Source organism: Chanos chanos, chromosome 6, assembly GCF_902362185.1.
Source record: "Chanos chanos chromosome 6, fChaCha1.1, whole genome shotgun sequence".
Taxonomy (NCBI): domain Eukaryota; kingdom Metazoa; phylum Chordata; class Actinopteri; order Gonorynchiformes; family Chanidae; genus Chanos; species Chanos chanos.
Window position 1 is genome coordinate 39472154 of NC_044500.1, and position 19914 is coordinate 39492067.

Below are 19914 nucleotides of genomic sequence, written 5' to 3' on the forward strand. Positions count from 1 at the left end.
ATATTTTCAAATGAGTGGCCACGGAAGATGCAGCTGTCCTCCTGGACCTCCACCGTCATATATTTTTCTTTTTTTCCGATCCTGATTTCACTGTTATACAATATGTTGTTTAGCTATTCCTCGGATACAGATGAATCCATTTAATAAAAATCTTGGGCATCCTTTGGCCACACAGCAAGCTGTCTTAAATCGGATCTCGTCATATGATCCAATAAGAGTACACGAAGACTTGCCTGCTGAATGTAAATATGTGAACATGAAGTGAGGCCTATGAGATTCTTTCTTGTTACTTTTTTTGGGGGGGGGGGGGGGGGGGGGGGGAATTATTAGGCTGTCACGTCTAAGAGGAGAATACGTCATTTTACACATTTTTATTAGCGCTCGCAGGCACAGATTGCAAGATCAGTTGTCCGGACTCCATATCCCATTATGCAATAGAAGTTACCGCCCTCAAAACGCCCCTTTCGCTTAGAGACTGGAGAACACATCGATGAAAACAAATCAACTTCTACGGGATGTATCCGAGATGGGAACATGTAGATAAAGAAAACAGCGAGCCGTTGAAGTTCAATTTGATGTCCAGTTAATCCTGGTGTTTTCGCTGCAGAATTTGTATGGCATATATTACCATGTCCCTCATTTTATATAGCGCTGGCTAGCTAGCTTTCTGACAGATTGTTGTGTGCAGACGGATAACTCGGACATCGGTGGTTGAGAAATCCCAAACTGCGGCTGCCACAGGAACTTTCGGATTAGCTGGCTTGCTCAACAGCTAGCCATCTGCAGTCGCACTCATCGGATACGTAGGACGGCAGCTAAACGGTTGTCTTTATCAACGGTTACTGTAATGGGACCTGCTCTCGACTTGTTCCAGTTTCTTTGTTAATAAAGACATGGAACTCTGCCCAGGTAGCTGGCGGGCGATATTGTTGGCCCCACCAATAAACTTTGTTAGCTAGCTAGCAAAAAAAAGAACAAGTCTTAGAGGTGGAGCGGCTAATTTAGCTGTTTCTCACTGGTTAATTGGCTTACTTGCTATGGCCTCTAGCTAGCTAGCTTCACAAAAGCGAACTGAAAGTTTCCAGAGATGTTTTGGTTTTTGATGCATTGCTATACTGTCGCAAGGCTGTGCTTTTTCGTTGATTATTGTTAACCAACGACGCTGTTTTTCTTTGTGCCAAGGAATACTTCTGTCAAGTGATCATAAATCCGGGCCTTTGATTTGCTTTGATTTGATGCGCTCGGACTGCAATATTAGAAAGGAATTAATGTCCATGGGCGTTGTTGCTTTAGTTTAAAAAGTCAAGATTCCACCCTTACGCTTAAAGGTTTGCAGGATTCTGGAAAAACTTCTTATGGTTTCTTTTATCATTATTAGAACCGGGTAGTGGAAGAAGCAGCTAATTGTTCAGTTGTTTGGTTCGATTTTGCCGGTCCGAGAATAGCGGGCAGGCCATACATAACTGTTTGATGATTAAGAAAGAAAAATCTGTGAAATCAATCAAAATACAAATCGACCCACCCTTTTTTCTCCTGCCACATGAAACGTTACCGAGCTACAGCTCATGTAGTTTAAAATCTGAAAACAGTACAGCGTTCAGCCTGTCAAACTTCCGCAGGAGATTGGGGGGTGAGTCTATTAACTGCCCAACCTTGGGTGGCACAAGCATCACCGTCGGGTGTTCTTTGAAGTTTGTGTCTCGGTCATGGAAGGTGTTGGTGGGGGCAATCTGCAGAAGATGACTCCCCTAGCGCGAGAACTGACGCGAATTTTCAACAACTACAATAAGCACTCAGGTTTACTGAAAAAGAACTTAAAGGAGACCAACAACTTTTTCCGGGAGATCCGACAGAACTACAGCAATGCATGCGCATCTGCAACCAGCTCGACCTCCGCAGCTCTGGAGGCAGGTAAGTGAACACACCTGCAAACCTCCTCACTCATTAAGTTCTTGCAATTTCACTTGAGCAATGGTCGGTGCAATATTTGCTTCAGTGGGTGACTTCTTAACACAACTAACAAACGACCTATAGACGACACTATGGTTGAATTTAACCTTGTCTTTGTTCACAATTAGCGTATTTCGTAGTCGCTTTACCATCGCCAGTTTGTTAATCGGACGTTTTGTAATTGCAGATACCTGAGTTATAAGTGAAAGGATTAGTTTATGATATCTACATGCTTTTAGAGGTATTTTGAAGCCCTATTTTGAACTAATATGTCAACATATACTTCCTAGTTTTTTCTGACATTTGCGGCACACAACGACTAAATTTAGTTTGAGGCATGTATCACCGTATCGGTGACTAAACTGGTTACGTGCAGCAGGAAACCTTGCGCCGTGTGGTTTTTATCGGTATGGATTAAGCCATGTGTATCCTTTTCTATTTGCTGTTTGACCCAGAGTTCAGAAGTAGTGTAATGTCAGTGTGCTTACAGATTCTTTAATTGGGCAAGAGCTTGATGGATATTTGTTTATTTTTTAGGTCAACACAATTTTATTTTCCGTAGATTTGAACTTTATTTTGCACAGCTGTTTGCCTCAGGAGAAAGATTTTCCCTCCTGCGTGTGAAAAGGAAAAATGCCTATTAAACAGGATTGAGAGAAAATAAGTAGCTTACAGTCGTTGAACAGGTCGTATTCAGTAATTGCTAAATCCAGGACCACCATTATTCCAAGTATGCTCTGTTAAAATGATGTAGTGAATAATGTAACTTGAGTATAGCCTGTTCTTTAGTCGTCTTTTACCAATGCAATAAAAACACACACGCCTCAGCACAATATAAATATCCACATCTGACTGGATTCGTTTGAATGCAGCACTGTTTATTATTTGCTGTAAGTTGTTGACTGTGCACTGAGTTGTTGTTGTTTACCGTATGTTAGGTTGCATAAGAGATAATTGTCTCCCGATCATACATAGAGTAAAACACCACAGCCAATGGCCTTAGGCCACTTCTTGCCTTACATATAGACAAGCTCATTCGGGTTTCTTCACTTTTACTCTTTGTTTTGTTAAGGTGTGTCATGGGAGAGTATTCTGTCACCGACAGCTTGCATTTAGTTGTTCTTGTGGTTTTACAGGTGCGATTTGAGATCTGAATGAATATCCTTTTAGGAAAGATCACTAAACCTTCCTCAGCCAAATTCATTTCTCTCTCACCGACATTGAAATACAACAGGGAGCAGTTTAGTGAAAATTTGACATTGATATAAAATGATATCTGTTTGTCAGCATCATGTCTGAATATGAAAGTTTTCATGTCGTATGTTTTTTAATGGACCCTGCATTAGCCAACCATTTCAGAGATTTGCTGAAATGCATAACAAGCCTACAAACTTGCCAGATACCTAATTAATCCACAGTTCAGTGGAGGTCCCTGCTTATCATACTGAACCAGTCACAGGCTTCTGTGTTGCAGTATGAAATACAGTGTGAAGTTTTGATGTGAAGGCGTGATTGACTGGGGATCATTTTGGTTTGAAGTAAAATTTTTTGTTTTTTCCTTAACTCTCCTCGTGTTGAATTTGAAATTTGCTTTCGTTATTCTTTGTAGTTTTCACTTAAAAAGGATCAATAAAGAAATACCAAAATAGTGTCTATGTTTTGGGTCGTTTTCAAGTCAAGAGCACAAAACCCCTGATTTTAATTTGGTTGCTAATGTCGTCTCATGAGAGTAAAAAAGAAAGCAAGATATTATTCCAAGTATGGGGAAAGGGAAGCCAAAAAATGTCTCTGACAAATGTGCAGTGGAGAATAATCTCATTTGGGCGCGTTAATTCTGCTTTCGGACATTCATTAGTCAAATTTGGTGATGTACACTTAGTAGCCTATGTTGAAACTGTAGACCAATCTTTGGTATGAGACCTCCTCGTGTTGAATTTTTGCCATTTGGATATAATAATCCCGTTTTGTTTTGTTTTTTTGTTATTCAGAAATATTCAGAAAGTTGAGCTCATATTGTGGTCATCAGCCTTTCAGGTATCTTTGAATCAAATAAGTGAACCGTTTAAAATTGAGCCCGTTCACAGATCCGCCAAGGTCAGTTTAAATCTGTGTCAGAATGAGCTGTGATTCCTCCAGCTGTTTGAACAAAGTACAGTAGCCCATCACTGTTTCTTATTATAAATACTGAACACACAAATGCTTTCATGAGACCAGTCATTGGACAAAATATATCCAGACCTGAATTATACACCGGGAGTAGAGTGGACATATGTCCTTAAGCAAATATATCTTCAGTTGAATCTCATAAATAAGTAATGAGTAGCCATGAGGTTCATTTGAGATACCTCACTCATCTACGTAAATTCATGCTTGTTGATATTTTACTTGTTAGGTGTGATTTTTTTTTTTTTTTTTTTAAATTGCGAAAGTTGCTCCTAGAGCTGAGGTTTAAAGTAGGAGCTAATCCAAATCGTCTCATTCCTCCCCTCTCTCTCTCTTTGTCTCTGACTCTCTCTCTCTTTCTCTCTGACTCTCTCTCTCTCTCTTTCTCTCTTTCTCTCTGACTCTCTCTCTCTCTCTCTGTCTCTCTCTCTCACTGTGCTGAGACCTGTTGTTAAATATCTGTTCCTATTATTCCAATTTGCCTGTCGACTTGAAGTTTAAAGTCAAAAATACCTTTTTAAAAAAGATTTCGTATCATTTGTCACAGTCCAAGCAATGCTATGTAAAATTATGACTGCGATGGTTCCAGTTGCCAGTTCCTCCAAAGCTTGTGCAGTAAGTCAAGTTCGTCACGTTTATTTGGTTTTCCAGTGGGTAGCCTAACTATTATGGATTAGAAGGTTTCTCATCACAATACCTCATAATATCTCTTCAGATGTATGTAATGTTTTCTTTTCTACGTCTTGCTAACGTATTATCAGCAGAGCAGTCACACAGTCGTGCAGTGTACCCCCCGGGGAGAAGTTAAATACAGCATTAGCCTCATTCAGAGCTGTGATGAAAAGGTTTGCACTGTGTGCCTTTATTGTCAGTTTTCCAGGTTTGCACTTGTTGGTTTTTTGCTTTCGTACAGAATATAATAAAATCTGCAAATTAGATCATTACCTTTTTAGAATTGGCTGGAAAGCTGAAAATCAGGCAGCACAAGAGTAGCTTAACCGTGTCAGAATCTGGGGGTGGTATTAGAGGCAAAGTAGATCATTGCTGCAGCACTCTGGTCTTTGTTGTTGTATAACTATTTAAGAGGGCCATGACTCAGCATCAGGTTGGATTATGACCATTTCCTGTTACTAACCAAGATGAATTGGTGCTGCTGTTTGTAAGGACCAGTCTAGAGATGGGTCATGAGATAGGAGCCCTAGGACACAGGCTGTGCACCAGCTTTGATGAAATACAAGCCCTTGTTTTTCAGATTCAGAGAAATTAACCATAATAATCTCTCTGTTTTAGCTCACAAGAATTCTAATTTGGCTAAGCATTAGCGGGAATTTGTGTCACTGTGATCCAAATCTCTACTGTTCAGGCCTTTACAATTTAGCTCATTTTTAGGCAAGTGGATACACATTCACCTAGGATAAAATAAATATTTTTCTGCGGTTGCCATGATTCCGAATCGTATTCATATTATTCGGCTTGTTATTACCATTGTCGAGGTCAGTATTAAATATGATAAGCAGTTTTGAAGATTGTTCAAACACAGTCTGCGAGGTTTTCTCAATCTCTCTTGTTTGGTAGTAAAACCTCAAGTCAATTCAGACAACCCATGGGGCACTGTACTGCCATGGAACAGTGTGAATAAACAGTACAATCAAGATCTTTGATATTATTACAGAAGACTGTTTCCATGGGAGAAAACATCCTGAACACCTTTGAATAAATTTCTGTTTTATTAATAATACGTTTTTCTGTCTGTGCCGTCTGTGGTTTACAGTTTGCACTTCTTCATGCCTCTGTCTTGTTCTCATTTCTCCACAGGGCAGCTCAGCTGTATCTCCTTTCCTCGTCATGAAGAGGAATACCTGCACAATATTGTTGGCAGTGCCCCGTACGTCCTGGTGCTGGGTCAAGACTGTGCTGCCCGGTACCAGCTGCTCAACTGTTTGCTGGGAGAACGTCTCCTTCCGTTAGGTGCTGAGGCGGGTGGGGCCTGTGGAGTCGAGGGCAGAGACTGCAAGCGTCGGAAGCTGTGTTTCACTCACGGCAGGCAGACGCGACTCAGCCTTGCATTGCCAGGCCAGTATGAGCTGGTGCACCAGTTAGCAGCTCACTGTGGGCGCTGGGATACCGTTCCTCGCGAGGACCTGGAAATCCAGGAGGAATGCGAAGATCCCGCCCACCGTTTAGCAGAACTGGAGATCACACTACATCATCCATTGCTGCAGGTCTGACACACTCTCACACACACACACACACACACACACACTAGGGTGAGCAGGCGTCTCGCTTTGCATTGTTCTGCACAGCATTTTGACCCTTTGTCCCACATCCTGCATATGGAGATAATGTCCCACATTTTCATTGGTCATTTGGTTTTTAATTATCATAGATAAGAACACATGGATGTGTTCTTTTACCCGCCCGGCACAATAGCTGCTTTAGCGCTACGTCAAAAGCAGCAGCCTTACTTGTACAAATGCAGCATAGCCAAGCTGTTGTAAAAGCCTAGCTTTCATCCAGTGGCTGAGAAGAGAGCAGTAAGGGCAGTCATCAAGAGGGTGTGACGGCTGTCAGTCAAACCATGCAGACGTGGGGCCGGGGAACTCCTCTGCTACATCACAAAAACCAAACTTACACAAACTTTGCAGATATGAAGGTAAAAGCTACCAGGCGACACTATGGTCACGAAGAAAAGAAACTGTTCTTTTAGTAAAGAGTGGGCTGCGACACATTCCTGGGTTTCCTTACTTAACTTTTTCCAGTTAAGGAATAGTAATATTATATAAACCTACTCATCTCGACGTTTTATGCTTCTGAGCGATATCTCATATGATTGCTCTAACATTGCGAACAGCTTAGGTTCGCTGGCAGCTTTAGAATCAGCCGTTGGTTAATCGGCCAGTGGTTATCTAAAAGCCAAATGATGAATATTAATTCCGTATGCGCCTTTATTTTTTTGCATGTTGTACAGGTTACTTTTGTTTTCTTTTATTCTATATAGTTGTGTATGAGGGAGGGAATGTTGATGGCCTACCTGGTGTGCTGTGGAATCAAAGAGCGGACAAAGTATAGGTGTTTACGAGCCAAAAGGCAGAATACAAATGTTTCTTATTCAGTTAGGTAGACATTATTTCAAAGTTTTAGGTCACCTCTCAGCATTGGCAACATGTCCCACATTGTCCCACACAAACTTACTACTCGTTCCACATTTGGTCTGTTTACATCTAGTCGCCCTAACACACACACACACACACACACACAGAGAGACACCTGGCAAGCGTACCTCCCATTACTGATGAGCCGTTTATCCTGTCTTTTGCTGTGGGGCTGATAGGCACAGATAGGTGAGTTCACTGGGGTTTATGTGCTCACAGTTTATTTCAATAGGTCAGGAATAATGGGTTTTAGTCTATGCTCTTCTGTTGTAGACTTTACTGACTGATGTGAATGTAATCTTGTTAAAAAATGGGTCTTCTGCTTTTGTGACATAATGACATATGTATTAAATTAATCAACGATAAGAACAGATTACAGTTTTACACCCATGCCATATTGATGGGCAGTATGTTTTGTGACATCAAGGAGATCAGAACAATAACTGATATATTCAGATGCATAATGTTTATATTTTATATTTATAACACCACTTACTGTGACCCTTAAGCTCCAAAGCATTGTTTTATCTTGAGATGAGGTTTTGAATTTTGTCTCCTCCCCTGCCTCAGTTGTAAGTAGATAGCTTATTATGAATCATCTGATACTATCTCACCACCGATAAAGTCACAGTGCTAATTACGGTAATATAATCCCCTGCCACTCCTTACACTTTTTTTTACTTCTAATGTCTCTCTGTTTGTTTTGGATATGTAGAGCATCGCGAAGTAATTTTGGATTATTGTTCAGAAGCAATAGTATAGCATCAGAAGGGGCATATAAATTACTCAGAAACCAAAAACAGGAGAAACGGTTGACTTGGGTGGTTTCGACATGTCCTGTCTTGACTGGAGCTCGACTGGAATTTTATGGGATCTAATGCGTTCATCTCAATGCGAGTTACTCATCAACCTTGAGAGAGACGAAATTTTTACTAGAAACTATCGGATGATATATGTCATTGAAATAAAAAAAAAAAAAGAGTTATGAGAGCTCCAGGAATACCTTCCCATGGAGCCGGAGTCGCGCTGGCTGTGATCGTGTTATAAATATATGAAGGCAGGTTTGCTTCTTCCCTCATTCTTTTGGCCTTAAAAACTCCCATACGGACTTAGCTGCCATGAAGATTAACAGCGGGAATATTACCCAGTTACAGTGCTCATTAGACTCTGAGCAGTAGGTCAATTTCATTAATCTACAGACATTACATCCAAATGGAGAAGTTAAGCTTGCACCTATTCACTACTTCCCTATACCTGATCACTGGACACAGGTCTGCGTAGTTGATTGACTGCAGATCTGAAGCGGTGTGGAGCTGCTCTCTTTCTTAGTGTCACGTGCAGTGACAGAAAAGGAGTGATAATCCAACAAACAAAGGCCCCGCTTAGCTGGTCCTTGCTGTAGTGTGGCCCCAGACACCTCGAGACAGCCCTGCTTAGCTTTTGTAGGCCACAGCAACCACCAGCTCCCAGCAACCTCCTCCCCCACCCCCCACCCCTCATGTACCGCCCTCAGTCTGAGTCTGGTGCATTTCACATGACCAGGTCAGAAATGGGCTGAAAAAACCTAACCTAACCTCTGCCATGATGAGGAATTGCCATGGTTACGGGGAAACACAGCCCTAGGGAAATATTTATAAATACTTTACTGATTCTGTCACAACCCCCTTTTTCTTTTTTTCTTATTTTGTTTTTTTAATGTCTGAAAGAACAAAACGTAAGGTTATCTCATACTAATATGCGATCCTAGCATGAAAGCTCTCCAGAGAAACTGATTTGTAACTTCATGGAAGTCAGTCAAATCAATTTCAGAGCCTGCAGCTCTGACTTAGAAGATACGCCTTGTGTTACCAACTGGACTGCCTCTTTGACTAATGTGACGTCTAAAAGCATGTCTGTATGTTTAGGCTAAATGACTAGAGTTAAATCTCATACCAGAGTTTGTCAATTAAATTGTCAGCAGCTCATTGCAAAAGAAAAAAAATTATTGAGAATTACATGTGTGTCTCCTACTTGGTTTTGTCAGATTAGCCTTAGTTAGATCCACTGAGTCTTGTTCATTAGGTTTTACAGTATTAGTGTTCAGGCTAAATGAGCTACATCAGCTGGACTGTGAGCCTGTGTGATGAGCTGCTGCCTCATTTACTCTGTAGTAAACCGAGACAGAGAACTTCTCAAGCAACTGTTACATTCACACAAGCCTTTCAAAATAAGACCAGCTTGTTTTTTTTCGGAGGCCAGAAGATGAACGCGCTAACTTGCTAATTATATTTGTTCCCCTTTTAACGATGAGCTCTTCCCCTCGCTAATAGGGTTATGCATACAGGGACTGGGACGAGAAAAGTCTTCCCATCCTATAGATACATAGTCGGCATTCCTTCCTTTGTTTGGCTTAGATCTCCATATCATCCAGTGTGACCAGCGTATGCTGAATTTGTTGCTTTGTGGTACTGACTCTCAGCAGTATTTATAAGGAGACTTGATGTTAGTCATTAAAGATTTTACATATCCTGCTGATGAAATTACCCTTCCCTTTGTTATGTATCACATGCTAGTTTTGATTGAGAAGCACAAAATTAAATAGAACAAATTAGTTTTGCTCGTACAGTTTTTGTTATTATTATCATTATTGTGAATTTTCTGAATTGGTCTTGAGCATAGAGATCATGCATATTTTACAAAACAGCCTTAAGAATTTTGCAGTTGGATGGCATTTAGAAATTCACTACACTGACAGTTAAACATACTGTTTATTTTGACTGGTTCCGAACAAATGTTTGTAGGCCATCTTTGTTCCAAAGAGACTTCAGTTGGCCATAGCTCTTGTGTCTTGGAGACAGGACTGACTGTCTCTTTTGTGTGTGTGAGTGTTAGTCAACACTCTCTCTGTCTCTCTCTTTCTTTCCCTTTCCCTTTCCTTCTCTCCCTCCCTTTTTTCCATGCTTCACTCTCCCTCTCTCGCTCTCTCTCTCTCCCCACCTCTTGTCCTCTTTCTCTCATGCGCTCCAGTCTCATACTGTCTCTGTCTCTATGTGACTGTCGTTGTAAATCATTAGTTTACTGAAACTTTGCAGCTGCCCAATATTTCTGTGCCTACATGTGTGTTTTCCCAAGAGAATGTTAACAGAACTCTAGAAATATGATTCCTGTAAAAGCTATTCTTAAGATCAGTGCCAACCAATGGTCCATATACTGCTGCTTCAAGTACGAACTGTTCACTAATCATTTCCAAGCGTTGAACGAGTGTTGATCTTTGCAAAGTAATGATATAATCATGATTTTTGAATTGAGCCTTTCATAGAGACACTTCTTTCCATTTCAGCCTTGCCTTTTTCAGCTGTTCTCTCATAACGAGTTTATCGTGATCTTCAGTATTCCTGTTTTCTCCGCTGTGTTCTTGTGTATCTGCACCGCTCTGATCTCTCACAGTGTTGGTTCTCCTCCAGGAGGCGAAGATCATGGTGGTGCCGTGCCCCAGTGTTCAGCCCGTAGAGGAGGCTCTGGAGGACTGCACCCGCAGCGTCATTCCCGTCATCCTCTACGCCCTCAGCCAGGACCAGCTCAGCGCCGATCAGGTGGCTGACCTGCGAAAGGTCAAAGAGTCTCTCCCCTACCCCATCTGCTTCATCCGAATCCCCAACACCCTGCAGGGAGATGCTTCGCCCGAACCCACCCGCGGCGGGGAGCGGGACCGAGACAGGGAGAAAGAGCGGGAACGCAGCCCTCTACACAAGCAGCTGCTGTCTCTGGGCTTCCTCAGCAGCACGGCGGGAAACTGCTCTTGTGGAGCCCCGTCTCAGACGCACAGCCACGCTGCTAAACCCCAGAGTGTTTTAGGGGAAAGCTTAGAAAGACTACACCGCCTCCTGGTACCCTTTGCCAGACAGGTGCTCCACAACCAGCAGGTGGAAGCTGCCAACCTCCTGAACGGAGTTCACTGCCGCTGCCTAGACCTTTTCATCAACCAGGTGATGAGCTTTGGGCGTAATCAGCCATGTCATAGAGCTAGACGGATCATGAAGAATGAGATTTATCTGTCTATTCACATACATAGAAAGTATAGTCAAAATTGTAGCTTTAAAACGGATACTGAATTGCTCATTTGGTTATCCTGATGTCTTGTTTTAACCCCGTGCATTAATCCATTTTGAATACGTACAAGAAAGTGTATGCATAGGAAGTGTATATGGTGAACAGTCATGTAGGAGAGGTTTTTAAAACAGTGTCTCTAACATTCCAATCAATCAAGACAATAAATTCATGCACTGAGGTCATTCCAGCCAACTCAAGTTCCTCATTCAATAAGTTTAAGTGTAGATGAGTATACCACGAACAGTTCCCCACAAAGATTTTTTGGAAAATGAAGTGCAGCATTATGTCTGTGGGTGCTGAGTCAACTCTGCTAACCTGTTTTTTTCAGACTGAACGAGGCTGTTTAGTCTTAGTAATGTCTGCTGTTTCTCTGAATGCAGGCGTTTGATATGCAGAGGGACCTGCAGATAACGCCAAGGAGACTGGAGTACACACGTGAGAAAGAGGGCGAGCTCTTCTCCTCCCTCATGGCCATCGCTAACCGCAAGCAAGAGGAGATGAAGGAGATGATTGTGGAAACTCTCAGCAGCATGAAAGAACAGCTACTGGAGGACGCCGCTAACCTGGAGTTCACAGGTGAGGGAGGGATCGCGGGGCACGGCAAATGGGTCAGAGGTCGCAAAGTCGGAGAGCGAATTTTCATGTGCTGTGGAAAAGTTCTCACTGATCTGATCAGGATTTAACCAGAAGAGATCACAAAGAATGAAATGGCTACATCAGTGAATTTTGGTTGTAGCCTTTGAACTTCACCTGAGTAATAATAACGATATCTCCATGACAACAGGCCATAAACCATGGTTGTTCATACTTGGATTCTTAGTCTTAAGTAGTGTTGTGATAGTTCTCTTATTTTAAGCCCAAATTCAGCAGTTTACAGGGTCTCATGGAGCTAGAGAAACAGTACCACTGCATTCTACAGTAAAAAAAACATTGACCCGGTTCAATTAGATACATGATACTCAGTAAAACTTAATAAAACTTCATTTGACTGAGGAAAGCTGAAGGTAACTGAAGAGATGGTAAACGAAGAGCTAACACATTGGTTTTGATTCTTACAACTGCGGAAAACTGAATTACATATTGCACATCTATCTTTCTATATATTTCCCCGTTAGAGTGGTCATTTATTTCACGTGTCCTGAAACCACAAAGGGTGACTCAATTTACTTTTCTATTTTCACACAAATAATGAACAGCATAACGAGTTAACAGACAGTTAGAGGTCTCTCTCTCTCTCTCTCCAGCGTGAGTGAAATTAGCTTTGCGAAATATGAGACCATCTCAAAAGGAATGGGATAGCCCCAGGTCATTAAACTGTTAAGGACTCGGTTAAAATAGATTGGCAACTCGTGGCTCCGGGAGTAAACCCAGTCAGCTCTGTTTCCATGGCAGCAGTCTCATCTATTTAGAGTTGCAGTGGAGCCAATTTGATGAATATCTCTATAGAGTGAGGGAGAAGAACAGGAGGAGGGGGGGGGCGAGTCACAGAGCACAGATATTCACTGTTTACACTCAGAGTCTGGCTCTATTCAGGCCTCAGTATGAGCAGGTGCCCTCTGTTAGCACCATATCACTCACAGCCACTGAATAGGCTGTTTTCAAAATATGACAGCCATTGTTTGTGAAACGCTTGTTAATGATTATGTCATGCCCTTATTTTAACCGCTTCATTTCAATTTTCTCTCTCTTTGTTTCTAATGTGTCACTTACGATCCCCAAGCTCCCGCTGTTACCCTTACATGCAGTGAGTTACCCTTTTCATTTTTTCTTTTTCATTCCTGATTTTTTTCCCCTCTGACCTCCCTTTTATTGATAGATATTATTGTGACCCCGAATGGAGAACCTGTTACGTCGAAGGACATAAAGTCGTGCATTCACCAGATCCAGGAGCTGATTGTGGTGCGGCTGAACCAGGCTGTGGCCAATAAGCTAATAAGCTCGGTGGACTACCTCAGAGAGAGCTTTGTTGGCACGCTGGAACGCTGCCTGAACAGCCTGGAGAAGTCCAACATGGAATCCTCGTCTGTTCACAACGTTACCTCCAACCATCTCAAACAGGTACAGCGCAGATGAATGTTCAGCTTCCCGGGAACAATTTTTGGAATTGAAAAAAAAAAAAAAAAAGGAAAAGAAAAACAGCCACACCTGCTTTGAAAACGTTCCCGTTTATTTTTGAAACAGGTTTTTCCTAAGCCTGTATATGCAGCTGATACTTGTATGTTTTGTGCTCTTCTGTATCTGTCTTAGATTCTGAATGCTGCATATCACGTAGAGGTGACATTCCACTCAGGGTCTTCGGTCACACGCTTGGTGTGGGAGCAAATCAAACAGGTACAAGGTTTCAGTATGAGAAACGATGAATCTGTTCCTACTCTAGGCCCTCTGTGTTAAAGAGACACTGTACGGTCTTTGCGTCCAGTGTCTTTAAACACATGTTATGTGATACATTTCTCTAAGTTTTGTGTTGTTCTCTTGCTCTCTCTCTTTGTTGCTGACACCTGTAGATAATTCAGAGGATAACGTGGGTGAACCCTCCCGCCATCACCCCGGAGTGGAAGAGAAAAGTGGCCCAGGACGCCATAGAGAGCCTTAGCGCGGCCAAACTGGCCAAAAGCATCTGCTCCCAGTTCAGAACGCGTCTCAACAGCTCCCACGATGCTTTCGCCGCGTCTCTACGTCAGGTAATTATCTTTAACTGCACTGTCACGATTTCTCAAACAAGCTGGCACTCTGTCACAGTCAGGTTATTTTTAGGAGGACCACATTCCAATTTGATTTCGCTCTCAGTCATTCAGCTACCTCTGCTAAATTCTCATGCACTCGGTTTCACAGGCGCGCTGGTGCGAAACAATAGCTCTCTGTTTTCTTATTGCTCTTACCAGCGTACGCTCTGTGCCTCGTCTACTCTGGGGCCTCGTCTCAGCAAACAGACAAATATGGAACAGGAATTTATTGATGTCACATTCACCCATTAATTATTCATAGAATCCAGCTGTCATTACGAAGAAGCAGGAGGGTCGCGTTGAGGTTACTGTCTGTCTGTTTTGTGGCTCTCCGCATATCTTGGCCTTGTTTGACTGTGAAAAGCCTTTGATCCTATATATTAGTGAGACTAAATGCATGTTTGATTCACATGTGACGAGTAATGTGATTTCTATTATTCATAAAGAATTTCTTTATGTATTCTAATAGTTGCGGAACTCGCGGCGAAGCTCAGTCGTAAGATTACACTAATTAGACGGAGATGAATAGAAGTGTGAGCAGCATCAGATGGGGGGGGGGGGGGGGATAAAGCCAGTTTAACTGGCATCAGCCCCATGGAGTTTCAGAGTTTCTCCTCTTTTTTTTTTTTTCTCTTCTCTGTCCTTTTCATAATCAGTATCATCGGGCTGTTTACTGATGGTTTACTTCAGGCGGAATGTCTGTTTGATCTGTCAGTTATGACATGTTAACGGACGGGGGTGCGTGTGTCTGTGTGTGTGTTTTGCAGCTGGAGGAGGGACACACAGGTCGGTTGGAACGGACGGAGGACCTTTGGCTGCGCGTGAGGAAAGATCATGCTCCGCGGTTGGCTCGCTTGTCACTGGAGAGCCGCTCCCTCAGAGACGTCTTACTGCATGGTAACTGCACTCCGGAACTTTCTCTCTCTCTCTCTCTCTCTCACACACTCACACACACACACACACACACACACACACACACACACAAACACATATCTGCTGCATAGTAACTGCACTCCGGAACTTTCTCTCTCACACACACACACACACACACACACATATCTACTGCATGGTAACTGCACTCCGGAACTTTCTCTCTCTCTCTCTCTCTCTCTCTCACACACACACACACACACACACATCTACTGCATGTTAACTGCACTCCGGAACTTTCTCTCACACACACACACACACACACACACATATCTACTGCATGGTAACTGCACTCCTGAACTTTCTCCCTCTCTCACGCATACATATCTACTGAGTCACTGTCACCACTCATTACTGCAGCATCTCAAATCAAATGGAACAATGTCTCTCTCTCTCTCTCTCTCTCTCTCTCTCTCTCTGCCATTCTCTCACTATTTAATTTTTTGTGGTGATGAAATGCATATAAAGGAAGGCCCATTACTGGTATATTCAGTTAAGGCAGTATCTGACAGTGCAGGGGTGCCGCCTGCATTTGGAACTCCTCATTTGAAACCCGGCTGTGACACTTGCCAGCTGTGACTGCGCAAACAAAATTGACTGTGGCCAGTGTTCCTGTCACTGACAGTCAGGTGTTAATGTCATTCTGGGTTAAATAAGAGTGAAGCAGAACTCTACTCAACCCTTGATTATACTGCACAGCTCAAATGTTGGTAAAATGAGAGACTGGTTTTGCATGAGACAGAATAAATGTCTCTAGTCTCACTCAGATCAGCTGCAACGCTGCATGGTATTATGACTTTTCACTATAGTTGAAATAAATGATATTATAATCTGTTACCTGTTAGGAAAACCTAAACTTGGCCGGGAGCTAGGGAGGGGTCAGTATGGAGTGGTCTACCTCTGTGACAGCTGGGGGGGGCATTACCCCTGTGCTCTTAAATCAGTGGTACCTCCCGACGATAAACACTGGAATGACCTGGCACTGGAGTTTCACTACACCAGGTAAACTGCCTCTGTTTCTGTCCAAAACACACTGCCTTCCAAAGCACATGTCTTCAAATATTGTATCGTATAAATTGTACTTTTTAAGAACAAATGACGTACACTTCATTATTTCAAAGTCAGGGCTTATTTATTTATTTATATATTTATTTATTTTCAATATTTCGTATCAGCACAAGAGCAATGGAAAAATTAATTGCAACATATTCTAATGTGTACATTTGAGATTGTATTGTGAGTGATTGGTTAATCAGTGAATGAGGTTTAGTTCCTGTCTCGCATGGAGGTTAGTTCCTGTAGGAAAGCCACAAAGGGAGTTGATAGAGAAAGGGAAAGAAGGTGTGGTGAAATGGAGTGCACTGTTAGAGAGAGTGAGACTCAGACATCCTGAGTCTTAACATCCTCCTGTGGCCATTATGAAAAATAACACCAGAGTACACCACAGGCCTGTCACTGCACTGCATAGCACACCACAGGCCTGTCACTGCACTGCACGCCACAGGCCTAACACTGCACAGCACACCACAGGCCTAACACTGCACACCACAGGCCTAACACTGCACTGCAGAGCCAAAGTCATCCTAAATACTCTGTCCAGATATTCTTCCCCTCCAGACACCTGTGTCATAATTATACACTGGATTTATGCAAAGAATGAGCGCGAGAGAGAGAGGGAAAGAGGTGACAATGGAATTAGGTTATTTTTCAGTCTTTAAAAAATTGTGTTTTATTGACTCTCTCTCTCTCTCTCTTTCTCTCTCTCTCTCTCTCTCTCTCTCTCTCTCTCTCAGATCTCTTCCTAAGCATGAGCGTCTGGTGGACCTCCACGGTTCTGTTATCGACCATACGTATGGTGGTGGGTCCAGTATCGCTGTACTGCTGATCATGGAGAGACTACACAGAGATCTCTACATCGGTCTGAAGGTATGTGACCTCGCAACTATAAATCACAGCAACTCACAGAAACCTACTCCACAGCGAGTGGTGCACGCTCAAAAAAGTGTTACTGATCGTTTTCACCCGGTCAGGACTTTGATTTGTTTGTCTGTGTTTATTTCAGGCTGGGTTATCTCTAAAGGAGAGGCTGCAGATCGCTTTAGATGTGGTAGAGGGAATTCGTTTCTTGCACAGTCAGGGGCTTCTCCATCGAGACATCAAGCTGAAGAACGTTCTGGTGAGAACCACTTCTTTCTATACGTGCGAATGGGCTTCATGTTTATGTGTTTGCTTCTGTCTGTGTCCAGTCTAGTCAAAGAAGACAGGACCAGATTTAGAGAGAAAGAACCTTTCGAAAAAACCACACTCGTTACTACGGCTAATCGTAATTTTTTTGACTGGCAGAAAGGCTTTTGCACATGTTAACGGCTACATTTAATTACAGCATTCCTTAGAGTTTTAATACCTAAGTGAGGCGAAGCTTGTATATTCAAATAATGAAGCCTATATTCTGTCGTGATGACTTTTATCTGATTTTCACGGTAAGCGTGTATGTTATTAATGATTTATTCATTAGCATGCAGTAGACTTGTCTGACTCTAGTCGCAGCTCTTCTATGTTAAGCCCCGAGGTAACAGATTCTGGGGCTTTTTGGTCCATTTGTGTGGTGTTACGTAAGATCTACCCCCTCTCATGATGTCCTGACCCATATCTTAACAATCTGTTTGTGTGTGCTCTGCCTTCAAGGGCTGCGCTGGAGTAGCGTGTGAAAAAGGGGCCGTGGCTTTTAACAACATCCAGTAACGTTTAGGAGAGGGATTGTTGCTGGCCTCTTTTTTTGTATTTCTTGTGTCTGTAAAATTTAACAAGATCTCTGACTATACCTCGTCTCATAATGCCTCACCAATTCTTACAAAGTTCTTTTAAATTATATTATCATGGACAATAAGAGCTGAGACATTTTATGAGTAAGTATGGATTTATTGTAATTGATGTATTATAGTTTGTCTCCTGCCTTAAAAAAAAATAGGACATGGTAGGTTTCCCTTTGGATTTTTGGATTGGATTAATTTATCAGATTCATTGTCTTGTGTCTGTTCCTTCCAGCTGGACAAGCAGAATCGTGCTAAGATCACAGACCTGGGCTTCTGTAAGCCAGAGGCGATGATGTCTGGCAGTATTGTGGGAACTCCCATTCACATGGCACCAGAGCTGTTCACAGGTCAGACTCGCTTACACAGGGCCATGGCCGTGATAAAACCTCATAATCCCATTTACTGTGCGTAGTCTCAGGGACTCCTCATCTGTATTGTTCATCTGTTTTTCCATTCAGGAAAGTACGATAATTCGGTGGACGTGTACGCTTTCGGAATCCTCTTTTGGTACCTCTGCACGGGCTCGATCAAACTCCCGGAAGCCTTTGAAAAATGCTCCAGCAAAGACCAGTTGTGGACCAATGTAAAAAAAGGTGATCAAAACGGATGTTTCTCAAAATTTCGTTTCTTTACCTCTCTTGTTTAGTGTGAGTTTGTACGTATATCTCTCTCTTTCTGTAACCGCTTTCACACATGCGGTTTTATCTGGAAATGTTCTGGTAATCGCTGGACTGGGGTTACGCCTGAACCTGAGCCAGAGTCAATTACTGGAAAAACTGTCCAAATACTTTCCAGGACCTGAGGTAGTAACATTCCCGTAAATGTTCCAGGTAGACCTGTGTGAATGAGGCTATAACAGAGCTGGATAAAAGAATGACGTTTTTCATGACGTATTTGTCCTCCGATTTGTTATGGCGGAGGCAGAGGATTTAAATTAGACAAAGAAAAGCAAGCAAACCAGCGATAAGCGAACAGTGAGGATAGCCGAGTATCTCGCCTAACAAGATCAGTTGTCTACAAAACGCGTCGTAAGTTGATAACATTGTCAGAAAATCCACACATGGTGGGATCTGTTCACCTGCCATTTTGTTCAAAATAAAACGTCTTCTGTTACAAAAGTTGCTCACATCCTGCCCAGCCTGCATTGCTGGAAAAATTTAATCCATCAGAGCACTGGGTTCTGTGTCTGAAACATGCTTACGTATATCTCTCCAATGTTGTTTTTCATTTGCTACCATGCTGACTCATTTGAGCCGGTGTTGTGGTGTTTGTGATGTGTGTGTGTGTGTGTGTGCGCGTGTGCGTGTGTGTGGCAGGTGCTAGACCAGAGCGGCAGCCCGGCTTTGACGAGGAGTGCTGGCAGCTGATGGAAGCCTGCTGGAATGGAGACCCTTCCCAGAGGCCTTTGCTGGGCATCGTGCAGCCAAGCCTGCAAAGCATCATGGTCCGACTCTGTGACGGCTCAGACCAAAAGAGCACCAGCCTAGAGGACTCAAACTGACTCAGAAAGGAAGAAAGAGCATGTGACAGGCAGGGGAGAGAGATTATGGTCCCAAAAAAAAAAAAAAAAAAAAAAAGTAATCGGTTGTATGAAATCATTTACAAGATGGACAGACTGTTATGAATGACTGAGAAGAGTTTACGAATAATGAGTAACCAAGATATACCTTTCTTTCCTGTTCCTAACAGGAGTCTATTGTACACTATTTATGATGACCAGACAAATACAAATACAAAAATGTGCACAGATATGTAAGTGTATGTGTTTGTGGCGTCTATATTTATGTATGAGTTGTAGCGTACACTATGCTTTCCTCTTAGCATGCACGCTAATGTCTGCTTTGTCATAGGATTGTTACTAGACATAAAAGATTTTAAAAGTAGTCCAATTGTCCAGTATTATTCATGAACAAGACTTTAATTTTAGCTGGTATTTAAACTGGTTATCACAGTATTACTGCTATCCTGAAATGACAACATTTTTTAATAAAATGATTTTGAGAAACGACTCCATGGTTATGAAATTGTTTTCAAAGCAGTCATTTTCAGATGCATTACCTAAACCACCCACTTTTATGTGTATTGCACCTTTTA

General features: G+C 42.4%; 1 protein-coding gene across 1 annotated transcript; it reads left to right on the top strand.

The window, feature by feature from the left end:
* The first annotated feature begins 694 nt into the window (after window positions 1–694).
* dstyk (dual serine/threonine and tyrosine protein kinase) lies at window positions 695–19679 on the top strand. Its single transcript, XM_030777536.1, has 14 exons — window positions 695–1911; window positions 5929–6335; window positions 10709–11230; window positions 11735–11930; window positions 13171–13412; window positions 13602–13685; window positions 13859–14035; window positions 14845–14974; window positions 15853–16009; window positions 16801–16933; window positions 17070–17183; window positions 18053–18167; window positions 18279–18413; window positions 19137–19679. Exons 1-14 carry the CDS (start codon window positions 1707–1709, stop codon window positions 19319–19321), a joined length of 2802 nt encoding a protein of 933 aa, XP_030633396.1. The 5' UTR covers window positions 695–1706; the 3' UTR covers window positions 19322–19679.
* Window positions 19680–19914: the final 235 nt, after the last annotated feature.